We start from the raw sequence: 19,551 nt of genomic DNA, 5'->3' as shown, positions 1-19,551 counted from the left end.
AAAAAAAATTCCGGTGGTCCAATTTCTACATCAATGCTTCCTTAAGAGGAACCCAAAATAAATCACTAAGGTCACTCTCATTTCAGGACGCATTTGTTTGGAAAAAAAAATGATTGATTTGAGAAATAATACCTTGAAAATGATGACTTCTATCGCTTATAAAAATAAGATGAGTGAAAAGTACTTTCGTTGTCAATGAAAATATTTAGATATAAATTGTTGTCAATAATTTAAATAACAAAAGAAATTAATTTTAGAGAAATATTTTTCAAATCATTCAATTTTTGTGAAATGAATGGAGTCTTATTTTATGTCATTGAAACATTACCCCGCCTAGTTTATATGCTAGATTATCTCCCACTCTATTTTACAATCAAGTAATATCTCAAGCTATATTTTTGCCAAATCTGATTTGCCTTAATAAATATGAAGATAGGTTATTCGCGTTGAAATTCATAAAATTTTGTGAGAAGTGGTATCTCTTTTTCTAATTTCCATCCTCAAAAGGTCATTTTGAACAAAAATCGAACTAATTACATCATAACGTTCGAGGTGCAAATCCCACCCATGATATGAGACAATATATTCTTTGTGTTGAAAATCAAACCGTTCCTAAGTAAACATGGTTGATAAGTATTTTAGGGGAATTCCTTAATAAGATCTATAAAGTAAGAAGCACAATGAAAAGGGGTCTTAGATAAGGGTGAAACCAAGCCAAGCTACTTGGACTCGACTCATCAATTAATTGAGTATCTAGGCAAGTTGAGTTCAAGTTCGCCAAGCTCCTGGCCCCAATCAAATTTCTGTTTTTTTTTTTTCCAAAATATTTGACATTCCCAACAAGGCGCATAAGTCATTCAATCTACATAATTAACAATCGTATACAATCACATGGGAAAGATGTTCTCGAGCCTATCAAACTGGAGGTCTCAGTTTGAATTCATATATAACTCTGTTATAATTGGGCTGAGTTTGATAATTTTGATTTTCAACTCTAGCCGAGCTCCAATAAATGTTGGTGCTCGATCAAGTTAGAGCTAGGGTTGAGCAAAACTTGATGGCTAAATATCGAAAATTCGACGGTTTAGCAGAATATTCGTATATAAAGTGTTAGGGATAATGAAAATATATTTTATCGATTAATTATTTTGAGCAATACCAGAGATCACTATTGTGAAAATGATTTTGCATATTGTTTATTTTTCGTAAAATAAATAAAGTTTAAATTACCGACTTCCTCTAAACACGGAGAAAAAGGGTAAACGATCAAAAACCCCTTTAATTTCAACCGAATTTCCCGATCGCCAAAAAGAAACACGGGGCGAAAAGACAAAAAAAGAAAGAAAAGAAAAGAACACACTGGGGCCCACTGCTAACTTGGCGTACAGGAAGTGGATATTCAGGATAATAATATCATTATTAGAAAAATTATTAAACAGAAATAACGGAAAATGGAAAAAAAAAAAAAATATATATATATATATCATAAGGTGGGGGCAAAAAAAAAAAAAAAGAAAAAAGAAAAAAAGTAAACAAGCGACAGATTCTCACTTCCCACCACAGCAAGCAGCAGCCCGGTTTTCTTCGGCTGTCCTTTTCTCTCACCTTCCCAAACGCCTTTTCCCCATTTCCCTTCTCTCCAGACACGCCACCCACCCCCGACCGTCACCCCCGCCCGCCGCCGCCGCCCCCGCCCGCCCGCCCCCCGCCACCCCCCTCCGCCGCCTCTCGCCGGACACTGGTGTCTCCTCTCTCCGGCCGCTTCTCTCTCCGTCGCTCTCCGAACGCGACAAAGAAAGAAGGAAAAATCCCATCTTGCGGCCCGCCTTTTCGCTGCCCATTTCCCCGTCGTCTTCTCCGCCTTTTCGCTCCGAGTCCCTCGTCGCCTCTTGCCCAGCTCCGCCGCTTCCCGCCGTCCGCTTCCGGCGGCGGAACGACTGGGGAGCGACGTCGCCGTCCCCTTTTCCCGGCAGCTTCCGCAATATGTGATCCGAGAACCCGGAAGAGAAAGGCGGCGTCTTTTCGTACGCTGTCTGGTTTTGGTGCCCGCTCGCTGGTTGGGTTCTCGTCGAATCTAGGGTTCTTGTCGGAATGGCCAAAGTGGGTACCCCTTTCCCGCCCGGGGAAGACGGGTCGGCCAACCAGCAGTACTCGTTCGCATTGGAGTACGAGGGTCCCCCCGTGAGCCGGGATCTCCCCCGGGCCGTCCCCATCAACCTCAAGCAAATCCCCGTCGCCGCCGTGGTCGCGCAGGTCTCCATCGCCGAGAAGCTCGCGCTCCCCGTCGTGCAGCCCATCGCGGCCGCCGCTGCCGACCCTTTGGCCAAGAAGCGCTCCCGAGAGCTGGGCGCCTCGAATTCCACGGTCTCGCCCACTTCGGTCATCGAGAACAGCCGGGAGCGCGCGTCGAAGGAGCTCGATTCGGCCTCGGAGATCGCGGTGTCGCCCGTGGCGTCGGGAATAATTGCGCCGGGGCCGAGGGGCGGGGGCAAGTCGTCGGGTGAGTTGAGTAGCTCGGGGGCGCTGGAGTTCTCTAACGGCAACTGTTTGTCTGGAGAGTTGTCTGATGTCGTGAGTAGTTCGCACGGTTTGGAGTCGTCGTCGTTAAGCCACGAGCATTCGCAGGAGTTGTTTAATGGGGCGCAGAGTTGTAGCACCATAGAGTTTTGTGATAGTTTCGACAAATCGGGGGAAAGCTCTCGGGCATTTAGAGTTTGTTTAGAGTGCCCATCTTCTCGGAAGACTGGGGATTGTACCGAGTCTACTCCTGATCTTAGAAGAAACCCTGTTGTGACGTTTAATGACCTCGAATCGGATGGTGGTCTTGAAGAGGAGTTTAGCAGGGAGGAACAAGAAGTTGTTCGTGCCAAGAGACAACCTCAAAGTAAAGGAAAGAAAGGATCTTGCTATCGATGCTTTAAAGGGAACCGGTTTACTGAAAAGGAGGTTTGCCTTGTTTGTGATGCAAAATATTGCAGTAATTGTGTGCTTAGAGCAATGGGGTCAATGCCGGAAGGGAGGAAATGTGTTTCTTGCATTGGCTTTCCTATTGATGAGTCTAAGCGACCGAATTTGGGTAAGTGCTCTCGAATGCTTAAACGGTTGCTTAACGATTTAGAGGTCAGGCAAATTATGAAGGCCGAGAAGTTGTGTGAAGCAAATCAGTTACCTTCAGAGTATGTGTTTGTAAATGGGAAACCTCTTTGCCCGGAGGAGCTGCTAATGCTACAGACTTGTCCAAGCCCGCCGAAGAAGTTAAAACCTGGGAATTATTGGTATGATAAAGTATCTGGATTATGGGGAAAGGTGAACATCGTTTCTCAGAAGATCTTTCCATTTTTTTTCCCTCTTATTTTTTTAAATCAACGGTCTGTAACGGATAATGCATCCTGGTGACTATAACAGGAGGGAGAGAAGCCTTCCCAGATAATCAGTCCCCATCTCCACGTTGGGGGTCCAATTTTGCAGAATGCTAGCAACGGAAATACCCAAGTGTTCATAAATGGTAGAGAGATCACAAAAGTGGAACTCAGAATGTTGCAGGTTACATCATCTCACTTCTCGGAATCATTCTGAAGACACTAATTTGAGAGTATGATTTTAGGAAATGAATTTTGAATAATGCAGTTGGCTGGAGTTCAGTGTGCTGGTAACCCTCACTTTTGGGTGAATGAGGATGGATCGTACCAGGAAGAGGGACAAAAGAATACGAAAGGTTATATCTGGGGCAAGGTAACATTCTTTGGGGCGTACTTTTATGTTTTCTTCTTTAAGAGATTGCTAAACTAAATGTTTCTTCAGGCTGGGACAAAGCTATTATGCGCTTTCTTGTCACTTCCAGTGCCTTCTAAATCTTCTGGTTCTTATGTGGAAGAATCGAACAGCCTACTGAGCAGAAGTGTTCCCGACTATGTTGGGCAGAGAATGCTTCAGAAGATTCTTTTAGTTGGAAATAGTGGATCTGGAACTAGTACAATATTCAAGCAGGTAATTTTTCCCATCCAAGCATGCAAAATTAATGATGTTGGCACGCATACAGTTGTACTTGATGACGTAACTCTTGCTCTTGAAGACTCTCAGAGAGAGCTCTGCGATTGTATACATATGGAATCACAAGCTGTTTCAGAGTCCATGCTTGTGAAATATTGAAATATGCCAGCGTATCATAGTGAAAGCCTTGGGCCAGAGTCCCTGCTTTTAGTCTATATCACGTGTCACATCACATGATCGTGCTTATGGTTTCTGTTAAACTAGAAGAGAGGTAAGTTGGCTCAATATATATATGATTCAACAGTGGTGTAAAGTTTATGAGGTTGAAATAAGAAATGGAAAAACGATGCAGTAGTCAGAAGATCATTTATGAAACAGATCAAGCTAAGGACTTGACAACTTGCTAGTCTATTGAAAGCAGAATCTCAATTCCTTTAAGACACACCCTATTCCTCCCACCATGCTTCATTGTGACATTTATGAAGAGGTTGACTTTCTTTAAATACATCGGATCTTCAGACTTCTTTCCATTACTTCAGAGTGTGTCATAGGGAATTCTACATCTTCTATTAGTAGCATGGTCTGTGCACACAACATGGAAGTTTCAAACCAAGGAAAAATGTGCATTTATTAATTTCAGCATGCAGGAAGCAGAGTGCTTGGTGAGTGTACTTTTGGATAAGATTGGAGAATATCAATTTTGTATTTTGGCCTTGAGAGACCAGATTGAAGTCTTCTCATCTTTAGATAATCTTGTACAGTTAATATGGATATCATTTGCTATGATAATAAAACATGGCATCTAATTGCTAAACCTTGCTTTTGCGGCGTCTCACTAGGTGTTTAGGTTCTCAGCAACATTTTTGCTCTGCTTCCTTTATTTTTTTAACCTGAAAATGTTGTAAAGCTAATGCTTTGAGTCATAGTAATAAAATTTGAGAGATTATAGACTTATGCTCTGTCGTTTTTTTATTTTATTTTTTCAACTAGTTAAGATTGATTGAAGGCTGCCTTTGGATAATAAAAATGAGCTTATGTCCACTCCAGGTTAAACTTCTCTATGATGATGTCCCTTTCTCACCTGAAGAGCGTGAAAATTTGAAGATCACTATTCAGGGTAACGTATATACCTATCTCGGGATACTTCTTGAAGGCCGTGAACGTTTTGAAGAGGAAAGTTTGTCTCACATGAGGAAAAACCATTCTTCTGGTGGCAACGATCATATAGGTGATTGTTTGATGTACTTCTCTTTTCCTTGCCTTTAGCTGTTTTATGTAATGATAGAGGAGGTTGGTCTGTACACGTGAAACATGTCCTAAAAATAATATGATGGGCTTATGTTTTTGAATATTTTGGATTGCTGAGTCGTAAATGTGAAAAAGTCGTGATATCAAGCCTAGGACTGTGGGAGTAACGTGATGGGCTTATGAGAAGTTCCCCATAGGTTGAGAACGGGTTCATCATTTAATAGACAAGATATTAGCCACATTAAATAGCAACTCTCGAGTATCCTTTTGAGACTTGGTCTGTAGTTCATGGCTAGCTCAAGTAAGAGAGTCTCTATGAATATGTGATCTGTGTATGGAGATGACCTCTGTTTTATCCCACGAGGATTCTAAAAGCAGAATTAGAGATTGTCATAATGACATGGTTTTACTCCTATGCAAATCCTCACTTGTATATCCAGTAATTGCGTATTTCTGATTAAAACTTGGAAGTTTTTGCGGTCTCTCTCTAGTATCAAGGTCACTTGTAAGTGCCTAATGACTATTAAAAGACAATAAGAAATAGAAGGACGTACAGGACCAAATAGATGTACAGAAGGTCGGTTGTTTGACTCAAAACAAAGATTCGGGGCTGCTGTTGTTGTGACTCGCAATCTATTGTGGACTGAGAGAAAGAAATTAAGGAATTATAGATAGCTCACTTGAATTATGTATAATTAAATGTCACTCATATCATGTATTCCTACTGTATCTGCAAACTAACAACAATAACTGGTTGCAATAGTATTGGCATAAGAAATTTTTTGTCTTCAAATGCAAATTGTCCTCGTCACTGAATGTGACTCAAATATGGCAGTTATTAACTTGGTCAATCTCATTATGGCAGAACATCAAGAGGAAAAGTCAATATATTCCATTGGACCACGCCTGAAAGCCTTTTCAGACTGGATGCTAAAAACCATGGTGTCGGGCAATCTGGAAGCTATTTTTCCGGCTGCCACACGTGAATATGCCCCACTTGTGGAGGAGTTATGGAATGATCCCGCCATTCAGGTCACTTACAGCCGAAAAAATGAGCTGGAAACGCTACCTACTGTAGCCAACTACTTTTTAGAGCGGGTAAGATGATGTTTTCTTTCCCTGTGTGAAAAACTTTCATATAAAGCATGGATTTGTAAGAACACTGATTGTGCTCTTTCTGTTTCTATTAACAGCAAAACTAGATTACGCTCTTTCATGTATTTTCGAGTAGAGAGTTGTGTGCTACTAATTGTGATTATGCTCAATTTCTATGGGGATTCATGGAAGAAAGAAATTCTCCTGTTGAATATGCGATTCTCCATTTTTTCTTGCTTCTTTTGACATAATTGGGCTGGCTTTTCCTTGCTTGCTTCAAATTAATAGCAACGTCTGCAAGATCATGATGGTAGAAAGTAGAAACAAGGAAGTTTGTCACACTGAGATGCTATTCGCTTATATTTGGGGTAAGTAATAGATGGAGACGGAGTTGAGTGAGTGGCAGAATGGACAAATAGTTGAATGAGTATTTCATTGGCTATTCCTTTTCATTTGAAAAAAAAAGGAAATTTGGGTTCAAGTTAAAAGTGACAAGGAAGTGATTCCAAGATATTGATTATATCCTTATAAAAATAAAAATTATATTAAAGAGATATAAAAGAATTTGGGAAATGTGCACAAGTTGGGAAGGGAATAGTAACTTTTCAACAGATGATGACATGGGCTTCCACCCCCCAGAAAAACAGAACCAATAGAGGAAAGGAACGTGAATTTCACTCTGGATCAAACATACCGCAAGGGAATAAGTAGGCTCTCGATATGAAGAAAAGAGACAATAAATATTGTGAAAAATGATCAAGTCAAGTCCAAGACAATGCATACTTTGAGTCTCATTTTTTTTCCAATTATGTGAAGCTCTAAAGCAGTGTCAGTCGCTATGGTCACTGCTTTTATATGATTTGACGGTGATCTAGCTTGTGATTAACCCTGAGTAAGGTGACCTTAAGCTTGTCGAGTTTGCTATTCCACACTACATACCCCACATTTTATTACTGTACGGCTACCAGTTAGCCTTTTCTTTTGTAATGCCTTTTCCTTTCTGTTCAGGCTGTTGACATTCTGAGGTTGGATTATGATCCCTCAGATACGGATATTCTGTATTCTGAAGGTGTGATGTCATCAAATGGACTTGCTTGTGTGGACTTCTCGTTTCCCCAGTCTGATTCTGATGACTGTACCGATTCAATGGATCAGCATGATTCTATGCTTAGGTTGGTACCATCTTGTTAACCTCCATTGTAGTTGCAGCTCCTGTATATTGTTTAGTCCTCTTCCAGGCATTACTAAAGCTTTATTTTTAGAAGAACCTAAAGGTCACTGCTCCAATGATCACTTTGCCATTGAACTTTATTTTTAGAAGAACCTAAAGATCACTGCTCCACTAGCGAATTAAATGTTCGACTTTAGCAGTTTTGCCAAGGTGAATCCAATTATATAATCAGTCTCGACATAGAATTCAAGTATCTTTGCCTAGTAAGAGTCATGATTCATCCTGTTCTCTACCTTCTCACCATGTCTAGCGTGTTGGATCTCAAGCACTTTAACATTCTCTTTTTTTGCCCCTCAACGTTTTCACAGGTACCAACTAATCAGAGTGAACGCGAGAGGCCTTGGAGAAAACTGCAAGTGGCTAGACATGTTTGAAGACGTTGGTCTAGTCACCTTCTGTGTTGCCTTAACCGACTACAATAAGTGTACTCCCGATGCAAATGGGTCCTTGATGAACAACATGATAATGAGCCAGAGATTCTTTGAGAGCATTGTCACTCACCCAACTTTTGACCAGATGGATTTCCTTCTAATCCTAACAAAGTTTGATCTCTTTGAGAAGAAGATAGAACAGGTCCCGCTAACCGAGTGTGAGTGGTTCGATGACTTCCACCCTCTTGTCAGCCGCCATCACAGCAACAGCAGGAGCAACAGCAACAGCAACAGCATTAATTACAGCCCGACGCTCGGTCAGCTGGGCTTCCACTATGTGGCGGTGAAGTTCAAACGGCTTTATGCCTCACTCACAGGTCGGAACTTATATGTTGCCTTGGTGAAGGGATTGGAGCGTGGCAGCGTTGATGCGGCTCTAAAGTATGCGAGGGAGATTTTGAAGTGGGAAGAGGAGAGAGCGAACTTCAGCTTGAGTGAATACTCGATGTACAGCATGGAGGGGAGCTCTTAGTGCAGGCATTCATACCGGGGGGAAAGCGTGTAAATTGAACCTCCGAGCGGGCATTACTGTAGGTAATGTACATATAACGTGCTGTAAATTTTAAGACGGGAGTCTTTTCTTCGACCTATTGTGATTGACGGAATGGAGGCCATTTCTATGAGAGTTTGGAATGCACCGCAAACTTAGGCTTGTTTGTGGAATTCGCAAGGAAGGTGTGGTGATGTTTGAGTTGTGGCGGGAATGTTTAATGCCTTTTCTTTTTCTCTATCTTGAGTAGCTTTGCGAGATTTGTTCCGCGATGTGAATTAATTGAATGCAATATAGTTTGGAAATGTATCACATAGCTTGTGTTTTGTAGTCCCGCTTTCTTGGTGTATCGGTTTATCCGGCTTAACAGGTACTCGGTTACGGCTTTTGAAACCGATCCGGCAGATGACGTGCTGGCTTCAGACCCGATGGCCCGGATTCTATACGGGACCTATCCAGTCACCTCTTGCACCATAGATTTTTCTCGGAAAGTTATTTGCTCGTGCTGCCTGATCAGAAGCACGATCGTATGGACAAGCAACTACCAGCCGTTGCAGGCACACGAGCTTCGGCTAGTTGAACTGAACTGCAGTGAACTGTCCATACCGTAGAGAATCTGTTCGAATTTGAGCAGCTCGTCAAGATGTCATGGGATCTATTAAATGATGTTTTAGAACCATGAACTGATTTGTTTTCTATGGTGGGCCAATGCGAGGGGGCTATCGATAAGCCTTTTTTGGGTAAGGAAAAGAGCAGGGAATGGGCGACCAAAGCTGAGGACATCTCTAAGGGCGTGTTTGAAAGAGTTTCCATTTGAGAGAACAATTTCTTATTGGAATTTTATTTTTTTCTATTTATGTTTCCTGGATGAGTTTCTGAGCATTTAAACGTGGTTTAGTAAGGGTGCGTTTGTTTGTGTTTATGTTCAAAATTGTTCTAGAACGTAAATAAAAAAAAAAACTATTTCATTTCGGGAATAATTTTTTATCAAAAGACGTGTTTGGTAAATTTGTTTTGGGAATAAAAAATGAATAGAAATACGTTTGGTAAATTTATATTCTTTTTTTTTTGTTTCTTTGAATTTTTAAATATTTTTATTTTATTTTTCTTATTTTTCTTTATTTTTTATTTTTTATTTTTTTCTTCTTTTGACCGTCGCTGGCCATATCGAGACCGGCGATTGGCCGACGGCCGCATTTGCCTCGCCACCACGGCGAGGCTCACCGGAGGGGCGAGCCCGAGCTCGCCCACCCAAGGCGAGGCCGAGTGTTGCCCACGCCAGCGAGGCTCGGCCTCGCCTTGGTTGGGCGAGCTTGGCCTCGCCTAGATCCGGCAAGGTCGAGCGTCGCTGGCCCTTGATGGTCGGTCGCCGGCTATGGCCGAGGCCGGCGACTAGCCAAAGAAAAAAGAAGAAGAAGAAAAGATAAGAAAAGAAAGGAGAGAGAATTCGTTCTTCAAAAGTGTTTCTGAAACAAAAAAAATAACCTTTTTTTTTGTTTCTTATTTCTGTTCCAATTTTGTTCTGGGAACAAAAAAATAGATTTTGAACAAAATGCAAATAAACGCGTTTTTGTTCTTTTTTTTGTTCCCGGGAACAAAAAAACAAAATTTTTGTTCATAAACAGAAAATAAAAACACAATCATGCACGCCCTAATTGTATAAAATTTCTATTCCCATAATAGAAAAAGAACATAAATATGTTTGATACAATCCACAATTTTTTTTATAACGTATAATTTCTTTTAATTCTTTAATAATTTTATGAGATTTTTCTACTTTTCCTCTTTGTTTCTTTTTTCTCCTCTAGTCAGTCGATGAGCCTTGGCAATGGTTGGTAACTAGCCAAAATAAAAACACAACCATGCACGCCCTAATTGTATAAAATTTCTATTCCCATAATAGAAAAAGAACATAAATATGTTTGATACAATCCACAATTTTTTTTTTATAACGTATAATTTCTTTTAATTCTTTAATAATTTTATGAGATTTTTCTACTTTTCCTCTCTGTTTCTTTTTTCTCCTCTAGTCAGTTGATGAGCCTTGGCAATGGTTGGTAACTAGCCAAAGATGAGAGTTGACAACCTCACAGGTCGGGGGGGCCTCATCGCCCTTCGTAAGGTCCGCTTCACCTGACCATGATGAGGTTGACCTCTTCTAGCCATGTCAAGGCTCGACCTCATCTAGTCATGTTGAGGTTGCTAGATCTTATCTTTGGCTTGTCTTTGGCTTGTTGCCCGTCATAAATGAGGAAAAAGAAGAAAAAAGAAAAAAAGAAAATGACTTGTTTTAGAAATTGATCCTAGGAAATGAGAGGTAAATTTTTTCAGTTTTTTATGTTCCAAATCTATTTTCGATCACTAATCTATTTTTTGAGAAATAGAAAAATTAGTTGATGTTACTAAAGATTTATGTTTTTTTTTTCTATTTCGAATAACAAAACAATAGAATTTTTAAGAATAAAAAATGTTAACAAATAGGCCATAATTGTTTTTTTTTTAATGACCTAGGAACCTTGTATAGGCGGCAACCGGTCGAACAAACCTGGGGAACACTAGCGAAGGACCCACTACTCGACATCTCGCTTAAAACACCGAGCGTCTCTACTGGGTTTCAAACCTCTCACCTTTGGGCAATGATTAGCAAAGTTCTTATTCTATGGAGCCACCACGGTTGGTGGTAATAAGCCATAATTGTTCACGTTTATATTACCTATCAAGTTTAAATTTTGGACTTGAGACTGTAAAATCTCTTGATGGGCAAAGCTCGTCGTTATAGCTGCATTGAATCTCAATGGAATAAGTATGAGTGTGCCAAACGAACCGCTTGAATCGGACCAATCCCTAGTTTCCAATTCCAAGGGGGAATTGGACCGAGGTCACTACATATCCACTTTTTTAGTAATTTTATTACTTAAAAAAATTAATGAATTTAATTTATTATTTCTGAGGAAACAAGAGCCCTTAATGGACAATAAGATATCAAGATGGAAACACGAGGTTTGTCTCAAATTCTGAATTTATTCTTCATCACGCTTGGACAAAAATATGTTCAGATGAAAACATGAAAAAATATGTGACCGATTTCATTAGATTTGACCAGATTGATGGTCCAATCTGACTCCTGACCTTAGGATCAATGGGTCGAGTTCGGAATTGATATTCTCGATTTCATTTCGGAACCAGACCAGACCGGGAACTGATCACACTCGGGGTCCCTAGTGAGCGCTAAGCGAAGCTGGTTCACGAGCACCGCAGCTGCTGGCAGATGCTGCTCGGCTAGCCAGCCTCCTTGGCGGTGTGGGATCGAACCCTTTGAGTTTTAGGGCGGTAGGAGCGATACCCACCGCCGGAAACCTCCCCAAAACCCCGCCGTCCCCCACCATGCGCCACCTCCTGAGCACCCATCACCGCCGCCTCCTCCTCCTCAGATGCTCCAAGGCCGCCGGCGCCTCCCTGCATTCCTCCCGCTACAAGGCCCCGAGGCCGCCGCCGGCCCCGCCGGACCCCCCGAAGCCGCCGCGGCCGCCGCGGAAGCCGGAGGCCTTCGCCCTCCACGGCGCGGCGTGGGAGGACCCGTACAGCTGGATGTCGAAGCTGAACGACAAGGTGGCGATGCGGCACATGGACGTGCACATGGAGCAGGAGGAGAAGTACACCGAGGCCTCCATGTCCGACACCGACAAGCTCCAGAGCAAGCTCCAGTCCGAGATGGCCTCCCGCCTCTCCTTCGAACTCTCCACGCCGCCTCTCCGCTGGGGCCCTTGGTATCTCCCTCTACCTTTCTCTCCCCTGGTCCATTGTGAAGTTGGGTGCTTTTCGAGTTACCTATATTTTCTCCGTGGTTTTTTCTGCTTATTTGATCATGGAAGAGTATGATCTCAATCAATAGTGGAATTTGATGAAAGAATATAATTTAATTTGCGGGTCCATTGTCTTTCCGATTGTATTGGAGCCAACCCATTTTCAGATTTCTTGTCATTTGGGAGATTCTGATGGTTCTCTAATGATTTCCACCTGTTTGACTTAGGCTGTACTATAGGCGAGTTGAAGAAGGAAAGCAGTATCCGGTGCTCTGTAGACGGCTGGTGAGCTTAAATGAAGAGTTCATCTCTAATAAATCTCCTTCGGCTGGATTCGATTTCACCTCGGGGAAGAGAATTGAGCAGAAGCTTGTTGACTACAATCAAGAAGCTGAGAGATTTGGAGGTAACGTTCCTCACTTTTGGCCGAATGCATGCTCTTTTCATGTTGAAGACTGGGTGCTTGGTACTCTAACACGTCGCTGGACCCAGCGACCTTATTGAGATGCAAGTGGAGGATTAAAAGAATGTCTCTTTCATTCATTACTTGATTTACTGTTGTTCTGTTTTAGCCTTTTGTGGATAAAGTAGGAGATGAAGGGGTTTTCAAAGTTTCTAACTTTTGTTCCTTTGACCTACTTACTTGCTCACCCAGCCAAAGAAGAGGAAGTATTTCCCGACTTTTGCCTTCCTCATGTGGTTGTACATTATTGCCTCCGTCTTTTTTCAGGTTATGCTTATGAAGAATTATCGGAGGTGTCGCCGAACCATCAATTTTTTGCATATACCATGTATGACAAGGACAATGACTTCTTCAAGTTATCTGTGAGGAATTTAAATTCGGGTTCATTATGTAGTAAGCCTCAAGCTGAAAGAGTTTCGGGTCTGGCATGGGCAAAGGATGGGAAGGCATTACTCTATGTTGTCACAGATCAAAACAAGCGGCCTTGTAGGTATGTATGGCATGTCATTGCTTGCTTTATCTTATATTTATATGACCCTTATGATTGCTGAATCTAAATCAGCGTTTTCTGATCACAAGGCTGTACTGTAGCATGATTGGATCGACTGAAGAAGATGTTCTGCTCCTGCAAGAACTGGATGATAATATTCATATTAACATACGACATACTAAGGATTTCCAGTTTGTGACCGTTAATACCTTCTCCGTTGCATCTTCAAAGGTATCCCTCCTGATGCTGATGTCTTGCGATAAGCAAAAGGTTAATCTAGCAAGTACATGCAGTTGAATCAATAGAATGATATTTCAGGTGTTTCTGATAAATGCAGCAGATCCACTTTCAGGCATGACGCTTGTTTGGGAGAGTAAAGGTCTATGCCATTGTATAGTTGAACACCATCAGGGCTACCTTTTTCTATTCACAGATGCTACAAAAGATGGTAAACCTGTAGAGAATCATTATCTTCTTCGAAGCCCTGTAAATCCTTCTAATGTTCCAGCAACTTGGGAGGTTAGTGGTAAGCTATGCTTTCTAACCAATGTTTTCAGTAGCTTACTCTCATCCTACTAGTTTTCCACGTTACGTGCAATTGTGACATTTTTTAGAAACATTTTTATAAAATATCTACAAATCGTGTTTTCTAGCCATATCTTGTTTGCATCTTCTAGAGTTTACGTCACTTAACTTTTTTGGATCAAGTCTTATTTCATTGCTCTACAATAATCAACAGAAGAGTTCCTGTAGAATCTTCTCACTTGAATATATTGTTTTTTTCTTTGCTCTTTTCGACCAGTTTATTTGACCAGTTTACTTTGCTCTTTTTATTGCTGCAGAATGTATTTGTTGATGATGAAGATTCAGTCATTGAAGATGTTGACTTCAGTGATAAGTACTTGGTTCTTATAGTGAGAAAAGATGGAAATTACAGAATTTGTTCAGTCGCCCTACCTCTTGGGAAGGTATTCGCAGAAGAATCTGCCATGGGATCTTTTTAAGTCATTCTGGCACTCAGCCAATAACATATAAATAACTTGTGCCCTCATTAATATTCCTTTGGGTATGGCAGGGTCGGATTCATCTTAAGCAGGCTAACCCTTGTTTCTTACCTCTTCCAAATTTTGTCTCCCAAATCTCACCTGGACCAAATTATGACTACTATTCCACTACGATGCGTTTTACAATATCATCACCTGTGGTACGTGTTTCCACATTCCATGGTTTTCTTCTTACATACTATATATTCACTTAGTTTAAAAGCAGCATATGGACTTTGCTTATTACCAGGACTTAAAAATGTCTTGTAGCCTCACATAGGTATTGTCTAGATTGACTAAAACAGTTTCTAATTCCTGTGGAGTCCCTTGTGAATTCTTTGTTTTAAAAAAGGAATTCTTACCATTCTTTGAAAGTAATATATGCCTAATAGTGGGAATTTATTGCTAATTGTTCTTGGCGAATTTACTATAGCCGTAAAAGCCATCTCATTGATCATTTAATTCCCTTTTCCAATTTGATGATATTGTGGAATTTGATTTGCTAAATGAGTAGCCGACTAAGTTGATTTTATTTGCTGATAAGTGGCCTTCCTCCAGCCTTTGTGTTGAATTACTCAATCCATAAACTCTGGCAAAGTATGCAAGCCTGTCTGAGGCATCTATGTTTTTTATCATGTCTCTGGCTGTTTAAAATATCTCTACGATTGCTTTGCTGTAACATTACTAAACTTGATGTTTGGTTCTTTGGAAGGTATGACTTTAAGACTTTTGCTCATAGGTTTTACCAATTTGAATGGTGGAAGCCAAAAGTATGATCTGATAAGGGGGCATCTTTATCTTTTCACTTGGAGCTCCTTGTTTTTGTGGGCAGGAGCCCTTTTGATTAGCTTTTGGTTCTAAATAGGCACTTGCAATGGAAGTCATCTTCCAAGTAAAAGTGATGGGCATAGGTTCTAGTTGCTTGTTCATCATTACCTGTGTATGTAAGTTATGTTGCAATTGCCATTTGTTGAGAGTTGAAGGCTAGGGGCATCAGCTTAGTATGTAACTTGTATCATTATGAAGAACTTTATGAATAATTCAACTTTCTGCAACTGTTCTATTTCCTCTCTTGACGATGTGGTGGATGTTATCATAATGTTTGCTTATTTGTTCTTCTGTCAATGTGCAATATTTCCCTTTTATAGTATATAGTGGTTACATCTTATGAGCTACTTTATCCAAAATGGCTCTGATGCCCATATTTAAGTCATCTTGCAATTTGTTGAGGTTGGGTCATCAGCTTACTGTAACTTTCTTCATCGACAAAAATTTAATGAGTGTTGCAACTGTTGCATTTCCTCTCTGGTGAACACCTTCATGTTGACAGCATTTGTTTCTTTTGAGTGTGATGATTTGGAGAAGTTCTCTTTGTTTTTGCCTTTTCAGACATCTGCAAGCCTGTAAACATCTCTCTTTAATAACATATAGAATGCGTATCTGATGGGCTTCTTTATGTCTCAGATGCCAGATGCTGTGGTTGACTATGATTTATCAACTGGTACATGGAATATCGTACAGCAGCAAAATCTACTTCATGAGAGGACACGAATTTTGTATGGGATGGCTTCTTCTGCTAACATTCATGGAAAATCCTCTTCTATGACTGAGGTTAAATCGGAGGATAATCCATGGAATGAGCTTTCTGAGTTTTATGCTTGTGAACGTCATGAAGTCCCTTCATGTGATGGGGTTGTTGTTCCTCTGACTATTGTGTATTCACGCAATAATAAGAAGGAAAATTCAAAGCCTGGTTTGCTGCATGGACACGGAGCTTATGGTGAACTACTTGACAAACGTTGGCGCAGTGAACTTAAGAGTCTTCTAGATCGTGGTTGGGTTGTTGCATATGCTGATGTTAGGTATGTTTGCCTTGCTGTGGTTCCCTTTTCTGTAGCCTTTAGTGTTTCTAGATAGGAATTTCCTCTGTCCTTTTTCTTAAAGATGTAATTGTCATTTTTTATTTACCGGAGGATTTAGACTTGCTTTCAATTCTGATGGATTGTGTGGTTTGTCTGCAGAGGTGGTGGTGGCAGAGGTAGGTCTTGGCAGGATGATGGAAGAAATAGGAAAAAGTGTAATTCAATCAAAGATTATATTTCCTGTGCCAGGTTCCTGATTGACAGAGAGATGGTACATGAAAACAAACTTGCTGGTTGGGGATATAGCGCTGGGGGACTTTTAGTTGCTTCAGCCATTAACAGGTGTCCAGGCTTATTTCGTGCTGCAGTTTTGAAGGTCTGATAGACTTGCTTTCAGGTGTATTTTGATAATTTTTGCTCTGTCTATCCTTCTTGTGCCTGTTCTGCATGTATACTTGCTACGAGTTGTATTATTATGGTTGAGAAACTGATGTTTCGTTTCCGTGTATTGTCACTGCAATGTTCCATGAATAAGTAGAATTTAGCAGTTGTACCTCAAAGGAGTCTTGTAGTACCACTTTGCACCATTATTACCTCTTATGTTTGCATATTTGAGAGTTGGATTTAAGATGATTACGTGTGAACTTATTGCTGCTTACTTGTTCTTTGTCTTTTCAGGTACCCTTTTTAGATGCGACAAACACACTTCTCTATCCCATTTTACCACTTACAGCTAGTGACTATGAAGAATTTGGTTACCCTGGGGACATTGATGACTTTCAAGCCATAAGGGAGTATTCTCCATATGACAATATCCCGAAAGATGTATCTTTTCCTGGAGTTCTGGTGACCTCTTCCTTTAGCACACGGTAGGTCTCTTCTTTTTCTTTTTCAAATTTTAAGACTCATCCTTTATTCCTTTTTAGCGGTAAGTGCATTGGAAGTCCTAAATCTTGTCAGGAAAGTGTATTTGAGTCCTGAAACTTTTAAAAAGCACAATTTAAGTCCTAGAACTTGTCACAAAGTGCACTTGAGTCTGGAAACTTACAAAAAATTGCAATCAAATCCTAAAATTGATCAAATTGGTCCAATTAAGTCCTTATGCTGATTCCACTTTTTGGAAATTTTAGAACTTGATTGCACTTTCATGAAAAATTTTAGGATTTGATTGCATTTTTTAAATGTCTTGGTACTCAATTGCACTTTCGTGATAAGTTTTAGACTTTTAGTGCACCTATTTCTCCTTTCTATAATTGGTATGGCAGGTGATTGTTCTGGAATAACTGGCATGGTGGGGGAGGGTTTGAGAATCGTAGACACCTCAATCAGTTGAGTTTTTCTAGAGTCAAGGTTGCAGATGTTTATATGCAACAGAAAATGCAGCCAAAGCAGATATTTGAGTTATTCTTGAGGGCGGTTGGATTCAACAATATGCACGTAGATTATCAGTTCTTTTTTATTTCATATATAAAACAAAATTTATAACTGTGGATGCTGATCAGCATTAACATGACCAGATTTTAAGTTTGATCTAGGTTAATCTCACATGACCATGTATATTTGAGAGTTTTCCAATATACAGATAATGGCTAGGCTACAATAAGGAGCCTGAGGGTTGGCTGGCTTGTTTCATTGGAAGTCATGGGACATATACTCTTAAGCCATCATGCAAACCAAGAAAAATCTCCTAGCCAATGAATCATCAGGATAGAGCTGCTTCTCATGTGTATCCTAACATGAAAAATTCTATACCCTTCTTTTGTTGTTGATAAGGAAATATCGACAGCAATATGGTTTTTAGCTTTTCGATGTTCTGTGGATTGGAAAGCAATTTGTATGGCGTTTGGCGTGGCACCTGCATTTTGGTGCACATGAAGAGGAAAAGGAGACTTGCTGGCTTGTGGAAGGTGTTCATTTCATGGATGATGGAATCAGGCTTTAGGACTGCTGCATCTTCTAAGGGTGTGAATAAACTAATGAGCAAAGGAATTATCTATTCATCTAATTATTACAGGATCATATTGATTAAGTGATTCTTTCTGCAGTTATTGCTTGCTTCTGTTTTGTCTGCTAGTCAGTTCAATTTTTCCTTCAATCTTGTGATGTCATAGAGATCTCCAAAGTTCTTACCGTCCAATGATTCTTCATGTTTCAGATTTGGGGTTTGGGAAGCTGCGAAGTGGGTTGCACGAGTCCGTGAAAACACTATATACGACCCTAAACGACCCATACTTCTCAATCTAACTACTGATATAGTAGAAGAAAACCGGTATCTACATTGCAAGGAATCAGCACTGGAGACAGCTTTTCTTATTAAAGTGGTAGATTCCTAGGTTTGGCTGTACCATCACCTGTAATGTGTTTGTATAAAAAACGAGACATTACATTTCTCAAACACATTCAATGAGTATTTACAAGTGCCTTTAAAGGGAACTTTATAACATTCTCCATGTGTTTATACTATTCTCCTTGAGTGTTATTTACATATTCTCCACGGATTTCTCTCTTGAAATTTCATGGCTGGAGCAGGAACATGTTTTGAGAGAATCTGCAGGGAATTTAGTGACATCGTGGAAGGAATGGTGGTTATGGCCGCCAGAGTACAAAGGCCATCAGATTACAGTCAAACCTGAGAATCTGTCAGAATTTCAGAAATGGTGGGGCTGACAATCTGGTGCATTTTGCTTGTGGATTCATGTGGTAGATGATGGTCCATTCTGCATACCTGAAGGTACTACTTTAATAGTTGGGGACCGGTGTGCTTTTCATTGTTCTTGCCAACTCTTATGATAGCGAACACGTTTTGTCTGTACATGAAATAATCAGCGATTGTTAATTGCAAAGTTGCTATCATCCCCACGAGACTGAGAAAGCTAATCTTGAATTTGACAAGCTCCATGATTCATTAATCACAATAATGCTACCTTCTTTTTCATTTTTCTTTTTAATATGAAGGATGACGTTTATGTCGTGCCATGGTTTAGTTGCCAACTCCATCTTACAAGTGCCCAAGTTTGTCAAAGGGTTGCTGTCACCAACCACCATTTCCTCTTCGTAAAGCAGCTTTGGCACGCCTGCTTTCAGCTGTCAACGCGACACTAGTCTCCTGTTTTACTTTTTTTTCCCTTCCTAGGATTTGAAAAATATCAATCATCCAATGTTATAAGAAAGGATAACCTCCTTTATTTGACAAAAAAGGGGCATATTTAGAGGAAAAAAAGAAAAAGCGGGTCTTGATCATCATTATCAGATCACTACACGATGCATCGACTGCCATTTCTTGAGGAAAAGATGCTCGCACCATCTCTTCAAGAACACAATGGAAAAGGCATCTTCGACAGAGGGGAGTTTTCACTGGAAACAAAAGTTAGTGGGTATGGCCCGGTCATGATGACCGCAGAGAAA

At 40.5% G+C, this 19,551-nt stretch overlaps 2 protein-coding genes across 2 annotated transcripts; both read left to right on the top strand.

The window, feature by feature from the left end:
- Positions 1-1,696: 1,696 nt before the first annotated feature.
- On the top strand, positions 1,697-8,815 carry LOC104418632 (extra-large guanine nucleotide-binding protein 1). The gene is made up of 8 exons (XM_018863017.2): positions 1,697-3,306; positions 3,406-3,543; positions 3,628-3,732; positions 3,802-3,987; positions 5,038-5,218; positions 6,104-6,336; positions 7,342-7,505; positions 7,873-8,815. Exons 1-8 carry the CDS (start codon positions 2,092-2,094, stop codon positions 8,465-8,467), a joined length of 2,817 nt encoding a protein of 938 aa, XP_018718562.2. The 5' UTR covers positions 1,697-2,091; the 3' UTR covers positions 8,468-8,815.
- Positions 8,816-11,666: 2,851 nt separating this feature from the next.
- Positions 11,667-18,609, top strand: LOC104418631 (protease 2). The gene is made up of 11 exons (XM_010030024.3): positions 11,667-12,252; positions 12,516-12,694; positions 13,019-13,241; positions 13,331-13,472; positions 13,560-13,760; positions 14,084-14,209; positions 14,317-14,445; positions 15,749-16,146; positions 16,306-16,522; positions 16,825-17,015; positions 18,302-18,609. Exons 1-11 carry the CDS (start codon positions 11,870-11,872, stop codon positions 18,477-18,479), a joined length of 2,367 nt encoding a protein of 788 aa, XP_010028326.2. The 5' UTR covers positions 11,667-11,869; the 3' UTR covers positions 18,480-18,609.
- Positions 18,610-19,551: the final 942 nt, after the last annotated feature.

Source organism: Eucalyptus grandis, chromosome 9 (assembly GCF_016545825.1).
Source record: "Eucalyptus grandis isolate ANBG69807.140 chromosome 9, ASM1654582v1, whole genome shotgun sequence".
Lineage (NCBI taxonomy): Eukaryota > Viridiplantae > Streptophyta > Magnoliopsida > Myrtales > Myrtaceae > Eucalyptus > Eucalyptus grandis.
Note: the sequence above shows the minus strand (reverse complement) of the source record. Positions and strands in the feature narration are given on the sequence as shown.